The following is a 19,060-nucleotide window of genomic DNA, read 5'->3' as shown; positions in this document are numbered from 1 at the left end:
AAGAAAATCACAATCAATACATTGATACGAAAAGTCCAAGGAAGTGGAATTATGTTCGAGAGAGAGAGAGAGAGCCCCCCACTTCGCCAGTGTCCTCTGGAGCGGAGCCAGGGCTAAAGTGGGGCTTCCCTCCGGTTGAAATTGGTGATGGGAGTACAGCTTTGAGACTTCCGAATATGTTTGCTTAAAAATGATTGTTCTAAAGACAAAATTCACAACCAAACTCAAACTCTCACTCGACATGATAGGCTTGAAGATTCGGTCGGTCATAAGTTGGCTTATCAACGACTTGTCTCCTTGATATCTTGCTTGATACACATCGATCGTCACTTGACTCATAAACATCGAAACCTTTTCCTCTTAGCTAGGGTTTTCTAGTAGGGGCAGGTACTTCATACAACAAGAGCGACTAGCTTCTTGTGTCCCTGCAAGCACTGCTCATGGTGGTGCAATCTCTTCTAAAGGTCAAAAGGGGAGGTGGTAATACATGCCAACAGTCATGGCACTTAGCTCAGACAACCGAAAAAGCGAGATCGGATCACACATCATGGATGACGAATTTTAGGTAGAAGAAAGGAGATGAAGGGGGCCTTTCGCTTGGACATTCTACCACTCACCTCCCTCCTATTGATTGCGATGATATATGTCGTCCCTCCCCATTCAAGCCCCACTTTGCTATGTCACATTCTTTTCAATTGCATACGTTCGTCGTCTAGAAGATCATAACTGGATGTGGCTAAAATTCTCCTGGCATAGAACATTAATAAAGTACCATGTCATATTCATCCAAAGCCAATCATCGTGTACTAAACACTATAGACTCTCTCTTTTGCCGCCATTTCACATATAAAGCTACTTTCATTTGCCAAGTATTATTTCGATCAATTAGCTACCATCTTATATTAATTTACCCATGGTAAGCTTCTCATATTCAAAAACAAAGACCGAGAATTCATTAACGTGATTTCGCGACTTTCTCAAATGTGAACTCTCCCAAGCCTATATCAATCGCAATTTTGAAGTTTTAATTTAATCAATTTAATCAATTTCACTTGCGATTTAATTTAATTATGAGTATGAAAGAATAGTTTACTTCTATAAACTAGAGATATCATAGATATGGGAACTTGGTTATGCTAGATAATCTAATGCCCTTTCATTGCATTTTTTTTTGTTTATTTTCAAAAATATTTGCAAGTAATCTGAGTCAATTATAAGCCTAAACCACTAATGTGTGTGGGGTGATCACATAGGTGCGCAATTAGTTAATGTAACACTCAACCAAACAAAGCAGTAAATAAATTGCTAGAGGCAAAACCTTATGTCTCGAGGAAAGCATGACATCATTATGATAATACCCAAGGTTGCGTTTGGTGGTCTAGTTTTGAGTTCGGATAGGATATTAAATTATCTTATTCGGTGTTTGGCGATGTTCTCTGGACCGAATAAACCTGAATATAGCCAAATAAAATGCTAGATAAGAAATTTAATGTGGGGTGAGAAACACTTGGATTGGACATAAAATGTTAAAAATTAATTTAACAATTCCCACGAACTAGAAAAATCCTACCTTAGACAAGACTCATTGTTATTGTCGTTTCTCATCGGTGGCACCCCATCAACACTCTAGCATCCATCTGCTATGACAATCTCTCATTCCGACATCCTCGAATATCCTCCTCAGTGCTCTTACTTGCGGTTCACTTGGAAGGTTAGGGCTCACCACCTCATTCGTAGCTCCCTCTCTTTGTCAATCAGTTTTCCAGCTTTTCCACCATCATTGAATCATCTCTTGGTTCCTCTCTCTACTTTATATTTGATTACTCATTCTCGGCTTCCATTGTTCCATGATCTCTCTAGTGGTCAACTCTAAATCAAGTGTTCGTCAGGTGTTAGCTAGAATGCCAAAGAGAGATCCTCCTTGCTTTAATTTGAAATTTTGCTTGAGGTCATGTTTGTTGAAAGTCATCAAGCTCATATGGTCCTTTCCTTCTTCACGACAATGGTCAAGAGGGTTTGCGCTGTCATGTATGCGAGAAGCCAATCAGAGACGAGATATCCAAAGATTTTCAACAATAAGGATTTTAAAGAATTTGTAGTTCTATCTAAAGGTTATTGATTTTCAAAGATTCCAATTCCTATCTTAAGTTACACCAAACAACTAATGTGATATTTCTATAATCCGTAGAATATTTGGAGGATTTCAAATACCCTTTATCTTATTCTATCACAATTCAAATCCAAATGACCAAACATAGCTCAAGTGTTATGCAAGATATTGGCTAAAAATATGCATGACCTAAACATGATACTAAATGCAATGAAAATCAATTACTTGGGATTTTCTTGCTTAACAAAAGATTAAACTATATGCAATGCATGAGATGCAACTTAATTCTAGGTTTTGTTTATGTGATGTAAATCTAACTAATAACATGTGACATGAATTATCTAAATGCAATTTATATGTAGCGTCATTCTAGTATGAGAGGCAAAAGATTTGAGAATTAATCTAATATATGTCAGCTTAAACCTGCAATCACTCAATGATATTAATGTCATGACAATATGATGACGTGGCAACAACGACATGATGACAATAACACTACAAAGATGACATGGCAACAATTAGGTGGCAATGGCAATACTACTTCTATAGGAAACATGGGTCTTATTTTATTTTATTTTAGTGATTTTTTTAAAGATAAAATAGGAAACTACTAAAAATATGTGACCACCTAACTTAAATTAGGAAATAGTTTAGATCAAATCATAATCTAAATCAATTAATTTTTTAATTAGGTATATAGTTCCTGAATATGGAGTCATGAAACTAATGTGAATGCACTCTATTCTAAATACAATATAATTTTTGGGTTTCCCAAAATAGGAAAGTTTCCAAAATTTTAGTAATATGCAATATATAAACCCGCATTATTAGATATTGACTACATTTAAAATACGAAACGAGGGTAATCGTGGATGCGGTCTCATTTCTTAAAGATCAAAACCTCAATCATCAAGCATACGATTCAATGTACCAAACTACATAATTTTTAGTTGTGGGATGCCTAAATAAGACTAATTACTATTTAATTTGAACGCAGTTTATGCAAGCTTAATTACTATTTATTGAAAATGCTTCTAATATATTGTTTTACAATTCAATAATATATGTTTTTGTTAGGTGTCACTAATATTTCTATGCAATGAATGCTCAAATAAGTCGTAAAAATTTAATTGTCAACAAGTAAATAAGTAATTATAATATAATTGTTGATGGATAGATTGGTAGAAGGACAAACACTGGGAGATTAATGTGCATATGTTAAAAAGTCCAATTCAAAAGTTTAATATCGGGACATGGAAAAACATGACCTGAACCGTGAAATAACCGCCAAAAAAGAAGAAGAAAGAAAGAAATCGATTGAAAAATGATCAACAGCAGAGATATCCAAATTGGGTGTCTTGTTGGGATTAGCTCATTAGCAGGCCTTTTTGTCCAGGCGGATGGTTGGGCTCTATGGATGGGCCGACATGAAGCCCAAGCCCACCTTCTCTACTTTTAAAATGACTCGGAAACAAACTCGGAATCCAATTTTTCTGCCTTGTCGTACAGGAGCGGAATCCCGTCGAGTCGCCGGTCCGACGGGATGGCAGCATCGGAGGGAGACCAAGAGAAGCAGGAATTCCTGAAAGAATTCGGGGATGGCTATGGCTACCCCAACGGCCCCAAGTCCGTCGATCAGATTCGAGCTTCCGAGTTCAATCGCTTGGACGGTCTCGTCTACTTGGATCACGCCGGCGCGACGCTCTACTCCGAGCTGCAGATGGAAGCGGTGTTCCGACAGCTGACCACCAACGTCTACGGGAATCCTCGTATCCCTCTCTGCGTTGATTCCCCGCATGTGCTTTTTTGCATCTTTCGATGCCCTCCTCCGGATTCTTTTCTTTTTTTTTTTATTTTTTTCCTTCACTTCTTTTGCCTTCCCCCATAAGCCTGACGAGTTGGTCTGTCATGCATTGGACTTTCTGGGTGGATTGGCTGATGATGAAAATCAAATGGAAAAGCGGTCGGATGCTTGATACGCGGGCATTTAGGATGGTTCAATTCGCGGAAAATCAATGATATGAAAATCATTTTTTAAAATATTGTCATCGTCCAAAAAAATGTTTAGACACGAATTATTATCGATGATAAAAACCTTTTTCATTGATTAATTATTTCAAATGATATAACAGATAATTTTCAAGAAGATGTGTTCTAAATCATTCATTTTTCCTAAAACAAATGGAGTTTTACTTGAAATTCGATTGGTTTGATTCGCCCCATATAGAATGAAGCTATCATTCCTGTAGTACTGGTTTTAGGGGAGTAAGAGATGGGCAGTGATTCAAAGTAGTTCGAGTAACAACTTCTAATGGGTTTTTGGCCATTTGTTTTAGTGATCGGACAGTTCAAATAATTTCAAGACAACCTTTTCTTCACCTTTTGGAAAGGTATTGACCGTGGAAGCCGAAGTTAGGTGAAGTGGCTGTTTAAAGCATTGAGTTTGAATCGATGGTAGTGACAGCACTCCCTTTCTACTCTCTGCTGATTAAAGTCTCTTTTTACCACTGCTGTGATGGGAGTAAGCTATCCTTTCATTTGTACTAAAGTAGTTCTTTAGGTTTTCTTGGTACTTATGGCAATTGAATTACCAAGAACGGAATTCTGCCCCGTCTTTGATGTGGAGGGGAAGTCTCTTTGTTTATATATAGTAGGTTTGACTGGTATGAGTTCCTTAAGTACAATGTAGATAGCCAAAGTGATTCGAGCATTGCAACAGCTGACATTGTACGAGAAGCTCGGCAACAGGTATTGTATGTTTAGCCAAGCTGCACTTTTGCCTGGCTTGAATGATTTTTGAAGGCTTCTTCACCCAATACTCATGTTGGTTTGTTGTGGAGGATAGGTGCTTGAGTTTTTCAATGCATCTCCTAAATCCTATAGATGCATATTCACTTCTGGGGCAACAGCAGCTCTGAAACTGGTTGGAGAAGCATTTCCTTGGAGCGATCAAAGCTGTTTCATGTACACGATGGAAAACCATAATAGTGTCCTTGGAATCAGAGAGTATCCTATCATTTTATACTGTTTTCATCTTTACAGCGCTATGCTACAAAAAACATTCTTTGTTGTTCATACACGAGTTCCTACATCATAGGCATTTATTGATCTAGTATTGAAATGGGACATAAAAGGAGAAGAGGAGGGGGAGGGGTTGAGGGGAGGCTTATCAAATAAAATCCTGTTATCATCAGAAAATTGTTGGTGCTTCTTTGATATCTTCTGCTATGGATAAGAATTGTGATATTGACGGCCTCGAGAACGGCCTAGTGGTCATGCTTTCTTCTTTTATCTCCTTCTTCTTTTTTTTCTTCTTTTTTTCTTTTTTTTTTTCTGCGTGTGTTTGGGGGGGGTGTTACAGATCTGGTAGCATTGATCTTCACAACCCACTTATTGTGACGGCCGAAGCGCGGAGGCGCATTTCCTGTCTCACATCGCTTAGGGGGGAGTCTGGGGCTAGTTTATAAGGCTTAGGTCCCTCTAATCTGTGTGACACGTTTTAAAACCGTGAGGACTTAGTGTCTAAAGCGGATGATATTATACAATGAGGCCCGGGTTGTTACAAATGGTATCAGAGCCGACTCTTGACCGTGTGTAGGGCCATAGCGAGGACCCTGTGCTTCCAAGGGGGGGAGAATGTGACGGCCCAAGTGCGGGGGCGCGTTTCCTGTCCCACATCGCTTAGGGGAGAGTTCTGGGGCAAGTTTATAAGGCTTAAGTCCCTCAAGCGGACAATATTACACAGTGGGGCCTGAGTCATTACAATTACCATTGTAGAGGTTGTGACTAGGCTATGAAAATATTAGCCTCCTCTATAAAGGCATTCCAGCTTTAGAGGCAGGTGAATGAGTCGGGAAGAAGGTTGACTGTTAGGATGGGATTGGATTCTACTTGAAGCACTCCACCATGAAGTTGAGTCCAGTTTGGATAAGCAGTGAAACTTCTACTGCTGGCAGGCTTTCAAGATAGAGATGCATTACTCCACTTGGGAAGGGCCTTACCTTGTGGGGAAAGAAAAGAAAGGACCTACTTTTGGCTCCAATTAATAGATGCCCATCCTTTGGAGAGAAAAGAAGTGGAGAAATGGAGACACTGCCATTTCTGCTAATCATTATAAAATCGAGCAATTCTCCACATGGTGAAATCTTTATTACTAAGCTATAAAAGCAAGCTCTCGAATATTTATGGTTGGCAGGGATACACAGTCCAATTTTCACACTTTCAAAGCTCCTGCTTTTCTTGGCTGCTAGGCAAATTGATGCCCTGCCAAAGTTATTTTTGTGATTTTCTTTTCTTAGTTTAGAGCAGTAGCATTCATTCTTGTGGATTTGTTATCTTTCATATCAGTGGAAATATTTAGTTCATGGTTTTCATGCGGAGCACTGGCATATCTTCTTGTAGATGATTTTTCTATGATTATGCAGAGCACTGGCATCCATCCGCGTGGATGTTTCAATTTTTATTCTATCAGCCAAAACTTCTAGTGAATATATGATTGATGCGATGATTGACCACAAAGTACTCTTAATATTTTTCTCTGGTATTCACTTGTGGAATTGTGGACTCCGGACTAGGAGGCTTTGGTGGGGTATCAATTATCAATACCTAGGCACCATACAGGGTTATTGCTACATTAACCTTTTCTCCATTTGGCATATTGTTGCAATGTGGAACCTCAAATTGCACCACAAAGTTGAATATGATTGCCACAGATGACAAAATCCAGTTTCGACATGCATGACCTTCATAATCTTTTAGATATGCGTTGGAGAAAGGTGCTGCAGCATGTGCAGTAGATATTGAGGACAATGTGCATGACGGAAGATGTCCGGTGAAGATTTCACAACATCCGCTAAAGAGGAGGTTCTTTACAGATGATGAACCTGCAGGTAATTCTGAGTTGAACTGTTATGGCCTGTTTGTTTGGTATTAATCAAAAGCAAACTTTTTGCTTTTCCTGCCAAAATCTAAAACATTATCTAAATTTAAAAAATTGCATTTAACCTACATCTTTATAGATTGTGAAAATTTTAGGTGTTTCAAATGAGAAAAAGAAGTCAAAGTGCAGGAATCCCAAAATTTTGATTAAGTAAAAAGCTAAAAATAAAAGTCAAACCAGACACGCTCTTAAAACTTGGGGTTGAATGATGTTTAATTTGTGGGACAAATTTGATAGTGTCCAGACTTCTGTATCCAGGGATTGTTCTGATTGATTTATCCCCAATGAGGTTGATATTTTTCACTAAAGTGAGTTTAGAAAATTTTGAATTCTGCTTGCACTGCTAGTTGAGGGTGATGTGCCCTAGGGCGGGATCTTTTTATCATATAGTCATTGTCTCCTGGTGCCTCACTTGTATGGATGTGCTTACCCTATTACTTATCCCTTATTCAATGGGATTTCTTGTGAAAAGAATCACTAAGGATGTGGACGCTTCCTTTTCCTCCAATATCACCTAGTTCTGGGTCTGTATGCCACTCCTCTGGCTTCTGTTATTTAATAATATGCTGCCAAAAGTGAGAATCTTTGGTAAAGCTTTTTGTCTTTCATGATTGTGACCGGGGTAATCACTATGTTTAATTAACACTTGACGGTCATTAATGAAGAAGATATTGTACTAACTGCTTCTTTTGAAGCCAAATTATGTGGGTTCCCTCAAATACAATTTTTGTTTGCCAAGGCATTGTCAGTTTCAGCCCGTATGGCCATTTCTTTGATATATATTTAGGATTCAATGTGAAATGCAGTTATAAGCAGCTAACCCAGTGGGTGTTTCTAATTTCTTTTGTAGACTGTGAATTATATATATGCTGCTTATTTTTTTAGCAATCAAGCAAGCAGGCATTATCGAGCTATCTGTTGAATAGTTCTTTACTTTGCAGGAGCTGCTTATAGCTTGTTTGCCATGCCTTCAGAATGTAATTTCTCAGGGGTGAGATTCAACCTTGACTTGGTTAGCATTATTAAGGAAGATTCAGAAAGAGTACTGGAAGACTCTCATTTTCACAGGTTTATATGTAAAATCATATTGATCTAATCGTTAGGTTAGCATCATGAGTTCCTTGTGCTCAGTATTCATAATTTATAGGTGTATATATATTAATATGTCATCTTACTTCCCTGTTGGTCTCTTGACCTCACCAGATGGAAGATTTTAAGTCAAAACTGTACTATTGGCCACTTCACAACTGGCTGGGCTTCACCTCAGCCAGCTTCACTTCCCACGATCTGTCGGGTACTAGAAAGAATAAAGAAATGAGTTTTCTTAAGAATGGTTGATTAAATAAGAAGTTTCACTGGTAGAAGTTGAACATGGAGCTCGCATATATATCTAGACTGGTTAGCTGAATCATTGATTTTCTTGTTTATTATCCTATGCTGCGCCAGGGGCAAATGGATGGTTTTGATTGATGCTGCAAAAGGATGTGCTACAAGAAAACTAGATTTATCTAAATGTCCTGCTGATTTTGTTGTCCTATCATTCTACAAGGTACATTTACTAGATCTTGTTGGGCTTTAAAGAGAGAATTTCACTCATCTGATCCCATCCTCTTTCTGTGTCTTCTTCAGTTATTTGGCTATCCAACAGGACTTGGTGCTCTCATAGTCCATGAAAGTAAGTTACCCATGGATTGAAATTATCATGAAGGAACGACATTCTTCAATGCAAAATTCAACTTTTGGCTAGACACTATATTCCACCTGTAGTTTGATTTGAGATGAGCCATTTGAATTGGTCTATTCCCTGATATTATCCTTCAGTGATTTGAACACCTTGTTTTATATATTGCATCGGTACCTTGAATATATTTCAATAACCTTGAAATTAAGAGTTTTTCTTGAGCTTGTTCTTGTCTTCCACAGAGGAAACACAATTATATGTGTATTGTGTGGTACATAAGCCATAGCTGCAGACTTTGATTTCTGGTCCAACTTCCATATATGGGAAGGGGCTGATGCCTCTCCTCCACCATTCTTCAAAAAATTTTGTTTTTTTAATTATCGTTCTTCAAGAAGTTGACTTTGATTGCCAGGAGAATTAACAATTTCTTAGATTAATATTTCTTTAGGCATGTGACAATGTTTCCTAAAACTACTGCATTAGCCACTATACTGCTCAGGATGTTCTTTAATAAAATATAAATTTTAAATCCATTGAAATATAAACCTTGCAAGTACAAAGAAATGAGTCCATGTGTTCAATGAACTATAATTTGTTATAGTTTTACCTAAATGTCCCTTTGATTTTGTTATATCGGCATATCGAAGTAGGCACCTCTAGGTATCCATGAGCACATATTGACACCTAGATATTTGAGTATGGAAGTTAAATTGTTTGATCAGAAGAATTTTAGCTGCATAACTATTTCCAAATCAGGTTTTTCTCTGTATTTTGTGTAATAATGGCCACATAATGCAACCAAAGTGCGTTTTTGTTTTGTGTTAAATGTTCTATTACTACCCTGTATCTAGTAAATATCTGGATATTCTTCCTTTATAAATATGCCTATCTGTAATAGAATACTAACTGTAAAATATAACATGATATTTATTTTATTTATTTATTTATTTTTTCTTTTGTTTACTGTTGGTACCTTTCAAATGGGGAAGTTGTTCTACCTTTTTAATAATAGGTTTGATCTTTTTTCATTTTTCCAACGAGAAATTATATTTTGTCCCACTAAATTGGGTCGGCTTATGAATCCTTTTATGCCATAATTGCCATTGTGCTTGATTCTGCATTAAGTCTTTCTTAAGTTCTAGGTACTCCATATCTTTCTTCATTGGCTCCTTCCTCCTCTTTTGCTCCTCCTAACTTAGTGGGAGCATCAGAAGCCTGCCCTTTAATGCTGTTAAGCAATCATAAACGAGTTTCACTTATCCTCAATTGAAGTTCCACCTACTTTTCCTTGGACGTGTTTATTTGTGATTTTGCTCATCCAATGAAGCCTTCTTTTCTCCACTATACTCATTATGTGCATATATTGGTGTCTTACTGCCCATTCTTGTGTCAAGGGCAGCCTTATAATGTTGTGTAGAAGTTTCCCTGAAAGCTAAAAGGGTTTTAAATGGCCATACAAAACACCAGAAGCACTTTTCCACTATATATTTCGTGCTCAATTTAAATTATTTGAACGTGTTGAAATGAATGAGTTTCCATTTTTCCCTTTTCCTATCTATCTGTACAAGGTATGTTAGCCCATGAAAAGTGAATATAAATGTCACGAAAATGTCATCCTCAAAATCTCCGTCGTTGGCTGCATGGGCTCATCTCATTTGAAACCACTAAATTTCAGATTATATTGTTCTTCTAGAATTGCCTGTGATGCAGATATGTTGAGTCAACTTTGCGGAGAAGTATTTCCTTTCCTTTTCTGTGCATCTCATTACAGTTATATCTAGGTTTGTGTGTAATGCAGATGCATGTTAATAGTATTTCAATATATTGGAATTGCCACAGTTTAACTGATGGAATGGTTGTTGTTTGCTGAAGATACGATGTGCTGCATTGTGGTTTATTTGACTGCTTTAGGTGACTAGGCTTAAAATAAGCACAAGGGAGTATGCACATAAAGTAAAGAGTGCTAAAGAAGAGCCTGATAATTATTAAATATTTGCTAATTTTCTTACTCTCTTCTGGCTGTGTTGCAGCCGCTGCCAAATTGCTGAGGAAGACCTATTTCAGCGGAGGTTTTTATCGCTTTCACGTACAGCTTATGTGGCATCAAAGCCTGCACTTTCTGATTGCAAGTTGTTTACAGGAACTGTTGCAGCTTCAATGGCTGATGTTGATTTTGTTAAAAGAAGGGAAGGCATTGAGGAGTCCTTAGAAAATGGCACCTTGTCATTTCTAAGCATTTCATCAATTCAGCATGGTTTTAAAGTGCTTAATTCTCTCACTATGGAAGCAATATCAAGGTGAGTGAACATCAATTATCTATTAAGCATCTCTGATCACAATGTGCATCAATGGAGATTTCCCTTGGTTATATAAGCTTTTTGTTGTACCATGTTATAGCCTGAGTTAATGTCATTATCATTGGAAGACCTTTTATGCCCATTTAATTACTAAGATGGATCTTCCTTTATTGGTTTCATAGTCCAAAGCAAAGGAATATAATTCCCAGAGTGTACGCAGACTAAAGTTTAGGCAATCAAAGAACATTCAATAGAAAATTCATTCAAATGCTTTTCAAAGTCAGCAATTGGCCTGTATCCCTGTTTGACAATACATTTTTCCCTGCCACCTCCTTGTCGAAGATTAAATGATGCCTTTTGGCTTGTAATTATTAATTTTAAAGCTTGATGCAAGATGATAAAGATCTCTTTTTAATTAAAGTTTTCCCATAATCAAGGCCACCATTTCTGCCTGAAACAAAATAAAAGCAACAAAAATGATAAGGATTCAATGATGAGAAACAGTCATTAGAAGACTTCTCAAGGTTAGCATCTTCTTCACTAGGAACATAATGTATATTTAGCTAGTTATCTGACAGAGTGGTGGTTGAGAATTTTAGCATACTTCCTGACATTGATGATCTCTAATTCAAGGTTGGCAATAATAAAGCTTTTGGTTGTCTCTGCCTTCTGATCATAGAGATCGATCCTTACTATCAATTTGATCAGAGAAGGAAAAAAATCTAAAATCAGAAAATATAATGAATTTCTGGTGATGCATTGCTCCTTAGTTCCCAGCAATACTGCTGATGTGCACCTATCATCTCTAAGGTTTCTTTGATATCTTGTTGGAAGGAACCTGTATTGAGATAACTAAACTCTCTCTCTCTCTTGTTGACTTGTTATTGCTCTGTTAGGCATACAGCATCACTTGCCGCATACTTGAGGAAGACACTTTCGAACTTGAGGCACAGAAATGAAGATTATGTTTGCATTCTTTATGGAGGTCAAAATGCAGTGGTAGGTTTCTCACCGAGAGAGATGCAGTGAACTTGACATTATGGATGTATAATCTTCAGATGTTTAGCCTCTGTCTATCCAGACAAAGACAATGAGACCCCCTTTTTTTTTTTTTGCCGAGAGCTTATATCTGTTAAGACGTGAGTTTTATTCCTAATTCAATTTGATTCTCAAGTTGTGGTTCTTCTAATTTAACCATTTTTTGCAAGTTCATGGAGAGATGTTTTTCCTTCATCTTTTAGTGATTGAATTGAAAACATACTTGAAAATGCCAGCTCTTGATGATTTATAGGTTATGCAGTCATTTAGGTCCACTTTTCTCTTTTCATGTCAAGGTTTAACACTGAGAATGTTAGTGAATTTCTGGTGTTTTTTGCATTTGGGATTACTTGCAGGATATGGGTCCTACTGTGTCATTCAACTTGAAAAGACCAGATGGCTCTTGGTATGGATATCGTGAGGTTGAAAAGTTGGCTTCTTTGTCTGGAATTCAACTACGGGTAACCTTTTATTTACTCCTCTGATGATGTCCTTCTCTCAAGATGGAAATTTTACTCGTGTTAGACGGTTATGTAATAACTAATGTACCTTCTTATCTCACAGAATGGCATTAGTTACTGCCTAGTGTCTAGTATTGTCAATTAAATAAGGTTATTAAAGTACACAGACCAGTTCTACTATGGCTTGTGTAGATGATAAGGTTCAAGTATGTACTCTTAGAGCCTCTGCCTTTTTCTTTTGCATCCAGCGTGCCATGATTCTTCTTCTTATTACTGATGCACTTTGTTTTTCTCAGAAGAGATAAATTAAGCCTGTTGTGGGATTTTTCTGTTTTGCCTGAGGTGCTGACATGATGTTATTACTCTTCCTTTTTGTGTAGACAGGTTGCTTTTGCAATCCTGGTGCATGTGCCAAGTATCTTAGTTTATCTCACCAGGACCTTCTTTCTAACGTGGAGGTACTTGTTCTATGTCTGATATCTGCCTGACAATGTAACTAAGATAGCTTTCCTTTCTGCAAGCTGAGCAGTTAAGAAAGTTGAATTTACCAATTGTTAGGTTGGCCATGTTTGTTGGGATGATAATGATGTCCTACATGGAAAGCCTACTGGAGCTGTTAGAGTATCCTTTGGTTATATGTCAACATATGAGGATGCGAAGGTACATATGTGTTCTGTTTATATGTCTAGATTGTAATTGGAGAAGCTCCTGTGTGTTGGAATCTTTCAATTTGTCCTTAATTTAGTCATAACACACTTTGGCCTAACATCATTCTAATTTTTGGTTCAGAAATTTATTGATTTCATTAAGAAGTCTTTTGTATGTACACGGAACCACCCTATGAGTTTGTATAAGTCAACAGAACAATCCAACTTTTACTGGGGTGAGGGCCTCTCTCTCTCTCTCTCTCTCTCTCTCTCTCTCGTGGGCGCGCGCAAGTGCAAGTGCACACGTGTAGACATGTATACCCAGTATCTGTTCATTTGTGCACAGGGCTTGTTTTGATGTTGCTAGAGTTTAGCATCTTGAGGATGTTGGTCCAAATCAAATTGCTCAGCTCTCGCCACCTGTTTTATGACATGAAATTGTTTATTCCCATTTGAAATTAAGATCTTTATAGACTTCTCCCCATGCTTAAGAGTGAAGGTTCCTTTTTTCATGTTTTGCACCTTTTGTTCATAAACAATGAAGGAATATCTGCATATTGTCCTGATTTGACGAAATTTTTCATTTATATGTTTGAACTTTTACAGAACCCTATCAGGAATGTTCTAGAATTAGTTGAAAGAACAATTGTATGACTTTCATTAGTAATCTGACGCATTGGCAACCATTTTTTGTCTTGAGGACATAAGCATGAAGATGTCTTTTCAAGTCGTAGTGGAGTCATTGATCAGTGCTTATTCAATATATGTTGTGCCAGTAACTGTGGAAATAGTCTTTATAAATAAACAAGTAGCCAATTTTTTTTCCCTTTTTGTAGCTATATATTTTGACGAGTTATCTTCCGAGCTTGCCTGATATTTTGTGAACTGCACCTAGTTATATGGGGAATCATTTGAGGGCTATTGACACTGCATTTGCTCTTTCAGTGGCTGTTTTTTCCTTCTCTGTAGAATTGTACGTTTCTCCAAAAGATGGTGCAGCATGGAGTGTTTTATCTCCAAGAGAATGAGACATTGCATTGATATTTAATGTTTAAGACTTCTTCACTTTGCAGGCCTTAAAGAAATGCCACAGAATGTTGGAATTCATGTCAAATCTATTATTATCTACCCAATAAAATCATGCACTGGATTCAGTGTTGAGAGCTGGCCTCTTAGCAGTACTGGTGATCTTTTGTTTCTGCTCATGTTTATACATATTGCTAACCAGTCGCATTACTATCTAAATTCTTTGATCCTACAAAAGTTGGTGTAGCTGTGAGGGACGTTTCTTTTGTTAGTAATTAATATTGAGATGCCCATGCTTACATGGCAACATGATGCTACGGTCACACATGAAACAATTCTCTTCTCACCACACTGTAGCTACTTGAACTTCAAAGTTTATTTATAACCAGAGTAGCTGCTCTGAAGCTACTGCAATTTTCTAGTTGGCCAAAAGAGAAGCTACTTTGAATTTTGAAGTATATTGATAATTCTTTTACAGGGCAAGGGGGTATGGGAAATTAATTTGAAGATTTTTATATCTGTTTTGAGAGGTGGATCATTTTCCAGTTTCCAATAATTTTAATTTCTCTGGAGTCTGGCTTATTTTTTTAGAACAAGCTGCAAATGCTTGACCTTTGGGCATTCAATGATCATGTAGCCTTCCATTGAACTTAGGCCTTGTCAATTTCAGTGCACTTCTCTGTGAAGTTTAAGCTTCATGTAGTGTTTGGAAAAACCATGGAAATAAACTAAAGTAAGAAAGTCTCTTGCTTTGTCAACATCGAGCAGGTCTTCTACATGATCGTGAATGGCTTCTCAAAAGCTTGGCTGGTGAAATCCTTACACTGAAGAAGGTAAAGAGTGTCTCCTTCTGCTATTTTATACTCACATTGAAGTCTATAAACCTTTCAGTAAGTTTCTATGTCATGCATTTCTGATTTTGAGCTGAAAATTAGCAGCTTCAGCTAAACCAGTTATGTCGGTACAGCTTCAGACAACCACTTCTGTTGTATTGCCACAGGCAGTGCTAATCCAACCCTTGCACTACTTATAGAGTCTAACTGGTGAACATGGTGGATGAGTACTGGTTGGCCTAAAATTGCTAGACCCCATCCACCACTCTATCCCCAAATTTCTTTTCATGCACCATGTCGACATAATTTTGAGAGTAAAACTCTTGCCATTAAGATCACAAATTAGGCCAATGCATTAGTTTGCATGGATGAGTGTTAATTTAAAAATCATAGCATGGTTATAGAGCTGAACGTGAGTAAGAGCATGACCTTGTGGGAGTTATCTAAAACATCAGTTTTGCATTAAGCTTGAAATATAAATAGAAATGAATCTGTGAAAGTTTTGTGCTCACAAATCTCTGCCTTGGTAAAGAATCTTCTTATGTCAAATAATGAGGGAGAATAGGTTCCTACTCCTTTTCCCAATCCAATTTTTTCCTTTTTCCACATTTCTTTATCTTAGCAACAAACGTTTTTTTTATCTAGCAATTCATCACACAACACAGAATGCTACGCAAGAATGCCACGTGATCCCAACATGAAGTCTAGTTATATTCATATTTATTGTGTTCAAGTAAGATATCTATACATATTTACTTATCTATTTTTGTGCTCTTAAACTAAACTGAATTGTCTACATAGATAAGATTAAAATGATGTTCTTGTGGGAGTCTTGCTGGCTTGATTGGGTTGCACAAGAGACCTCTCAATAGATTGGACCAACTATAGCCATTTGTAGGTTATGTAGATCTTAATCCTGGGCATCTTCTTTCAGTTTCTAGTGGCCGATATTTATACCCCAGACTTTTTTTGGTATATCAATATGCACAAATGGCAATTTCTGATGTGTCACAAAGACAAATGGTAGACCTCAGCGTGTCATGTACAAAACCAGGTCCTTGTCAATTATATTATAAGCCCACTTGATAAAATTATTAACCAGTTCGAGTTAACTTATAAAATTTGAAATAAATAAATGTAAATGGTAACTGAAGATAGCTAGATTTATTGTCATATATATTACAAGATATATAAATTGTTCATTTACGCTAGAGTCAATCATCCAAATAATCTATCTATCTCCATGCATGTGAATTGATGAGACGGTTTACTTCACCATGAAAAGTAAATTATTAGCTACATTTGATACATGAAGTTTCAGTTATATACTCTTAGAAAATTTTAAATTGTGTCTCAAAATTATAATGCATTTTTAAGCTCACCTTACTGAATAGAGACAAAAAGAAAATGTCTTCCACATGCTCTTCCTTAGTATTATATAATATCTCAACAGACAGAACACATACAAATTCTTTATTCTGTCTATCATCTTAAAATATCCTTTATGTTTCTTTGCTAAGAGATTATTCTTGTGCAAGTGAACTTTTAAGCCCAAGGAGATTTAGTTAAAATGATTGCATATTTTCTCATTGAGCCAAAGTAACAGGTTAATAACTAGTAGTCTATGAGACCCTTTATTCATATATACTTATGATAGCACAGTGGAACTTTAATTTTGGTTTTTATCCATATAATCACAATCCATTCTTTATTGTTCATTTTGTAGGTTCCTGAATTGTGCTCTATAAGTGCTTCTATTGACCTCAATCAGGCGCTTTTGATTGTCGAGTCGCCTCGTTGCAAAGAGAAGCTGGTGATCAATATTAAGTCAGATTTATATCATCACACAGAAGAGATTGTTTTGCATGCACAAAGGTGCAATGTCTACTGAACCATGACATAGCTGGGGAAAAATTGCATATCAGCGGAGACCACAATTTTTGCTTACTGTTAACTTTCATCTATTATTTACAATACAATTAGTTTCAGAAGGGGGCCTAATTTCACAGAAGCATGTTGCACCGTTCTCTTCTTCTATAACTCATCCTAAAGTTATTTAGTTATACTCTTGTCTTCATAATTATGAACACCATGGGCTGACATTAACTTTTTAATCAAGGTATGTAGTGCACAGTTATGATGAAGACGTTAATACGTGGTTTAGCAATGCCACCGGGCGACCATGCATCTTACTACGGAATTCTATTTCCAATAATCATGTCTGCTTCGAGAGGGAAAATAGCGTGGACATGTGCCGAGATGTGAAGAGTCGGTTGCATTTTGCCAATGAAGCTCAGTTCCTGTTAATCTTGGAGGAGAGTGTGTCCGATCTTTCTAGCAGAGTGAAGTCAAGTACAGTCTACGTTATCTCTCAAATCCTTTCTTTTTGTGACATTAGTGATCACACGCTGCATATATAGAAAATTTCTGTCCGAATAGAACTTTCCTGGAATGCTTTGTAGATGGACCTTGGTTATTGTTGAAAGTCATAAACAATAACATTGAAGTTTAGATGGCTAGAGTAACAGATTGAAGGTGGGTAGAGCGACGGAATTCCTGTTGAGCATATAAATGTTATTCATGAGTTCGCAATACTAGTTAGTTATTTGTTTATGAATTTTGTTGGGGGTAACTTTTTCTAGTAAATGGACAGCATTTGAAGTAATCCAGGTTCTCATTTCCCGCATGTTTATATGACTGGAATGGCGTATCCTTGATCTCTGTCAAGCATAACATTTGATTATCAGTTGTTGGTGTCAACAGATGCAAAAAATGTTGCTCAGGGAGCATCACTGAACATAAGCTCAAACAGATTCCGGCCCAACCTCGTCGTTGCTGGTGCGGAGCCTTATGCTGAAGATACCTGGAAAAATCTTAGAATTGGGGGGATATTTTTCACTGTAAGTTTTTGGCTCATTTGTCGGAATGAATGTCTTTTATTTTTGAGGTTGACAGCTATTCAGTCCATTTTTGCTGTAATTGTCCCCTCTTCAGTCGCTAGGTGGTTGCAATCGTTGCCAAGTGATCAACTTAATTAACGAGGGAGGAAGAATTCTCAAATCAAATGAACCGTTGGGCACTTTAGCATCGTACCGGAGAGCGAAGGTAAGGCATATAGTGAAATCTTTGTCCTCTATTCTTTCAGAAAATTGCATCGCAGTTTCATCTTGCATCAAGTTTTCCTTTTTGCAGGGAAATATTCTGTTCGGTATACTTCTGAGATGCGAGAGTGTTGACGAAATCGAGCTGGGAAAGGATCTGTGGCTTCGAGTGGGAGAGGAAGTGCATCCAGATGAAAATTTGAATGGACGGCAGTCCCCCCAAACTCCCACCTCCGAGCTACAGATGATGTAAAGATGGAGATGGGACTCCGAGATTCTTATGGTGGTTACGACTGGAACTGTAAGCAGGCGCTGAATAATTCGACAAGTTCTTTTTGGAATTTCTATGCATGCAATTCCCTCCGCACCCCAGGATATTCTCATAATCTTTTGTATAGAAATTTTGATACAATTTCGTTTTTCTTTTATCTTCTTTTAGACCCTTGGAATAATTTTTAGGTTGGGCAAACCAAATAGAATAATGACCTTGGGATGTACCAAGTCCGAAACCAGGTGGGCTGGTTTTTGTCCCATAATCCCCCACTATTATTATACACCTAATGATATGTCATATCTGTGCACTTTTTATTCCGTTCGGATTTTTTTAAGCAGAAGAAATCTTCTACGCCATAGAAAGATATATCTTTTAATACAATCCTTATATGACAAGTGGGTCTTTTCATTGCATAACTTTGTCCTCAAGCTCGAGGTTAGCTTTACGTGTTAATCACGTTTGAATAATCAAAATCCGGAGCAGAATGCACTCTACTGTTGGTTAATTTGAGTGATTTGTTTGGGTTGCATTGCGTGAGAATGGCCAGTATGTAACTCCCATCCCAATAGTCAAGACACAGCAGTTTAGGTTTCATCTCTCAGGTTGCACTAATAGCATATGCTTATTCGGTACATTTCCCTTGATACTGGATC

The 19,060-nt window shown here is 37.2% G+C and overlaps 1 protein-coding gene across 1 annotated transcript; it reads left to right on the top strand.

Moving 5' to 3' along the window:
• The first annotated feature begins 3,616 nt into the window (after positions 1-3,616).
• LOC104448676 (molybdenum cofactor sulfurase) lies at positions 3,617-18,724 on the top strand. The gene is made up of 21 exons (XM_010062546.3): positions 3,617-3,879; positions 4,800-4,858; positions 4,956-5,116; positions 6,869-6,999; positions 7,991-8,117; positions 8,496-8,598; positions 8,679-8,724; positions 10,761-10,799; positions 10,871-11,027; positions 11,924-12,026; positions 12,422-12,526; positions 12,907-12,984; positions 13,085-13,186; positions 13,316-13,409; positions 14,247-14,357; positions 14,968-15,032; positions 16,759-16,907; positions 17,152-17,384; positions 17,796-17,932; positions 18,027-18,137; positions 18,225-18,724. Exons 1-21 carry the CDS (start codon positions 3,654-3,656, stop codon positions 18,384-18,386), a joined length of 2,499 nt encoding a protein of 832 aa, XP_010060848.1. The 5' UTR covers positions 3,617-3,653; the 3' UTR covers positions 18,387-18,724.
• The last annotated feature ends 336 nt before the right edge of the window (positions 18,725-19,060 follow it).

The sequence above is a fragment of the Eucalyptus grandis genome, chromosome 6, assembly GCF_016545825.1.
Source record: "Eucalyptus grandis isolate ANBG69807.140 chromosome 6, ASM1654582v1, whole genome shotgun sequence".
NCBI lineage: Eukaryota > Viridiplantae > Streptophyta > Magnoliopsida > Myrtales > Myrtaceae > Eucalyptus > Eucalyptus grandis.
This window is presented reverse-complemented; position numbering and strand designations above follow the sequence as displayed.

Bases quoted from the DNA above. Each gene is read 5' to 3' on its own strand.
- LOC104448676 (XM_010062546.3), top strand. From the start codon at position 3,654: ATGGCAGCATCGGAGGGAGACCAAGAGAAGCAGGAATTCCTGAAAGAA. The intron at 3,880-4,799 runs GTATCCCTCTCT...AGTACAATGTAG, and splicing joins CAACGTCTACGGGAATCCTC to ATAGCCAAAGTGATTCGAGC. The intron at 8,725-10,760 runs GTAAGTTACCCA...GCTGTGTTGCAG, and splicing joins TGCTCTCATAGTCCATGAAA to CCGCTGCCAAATTGCTGAGG.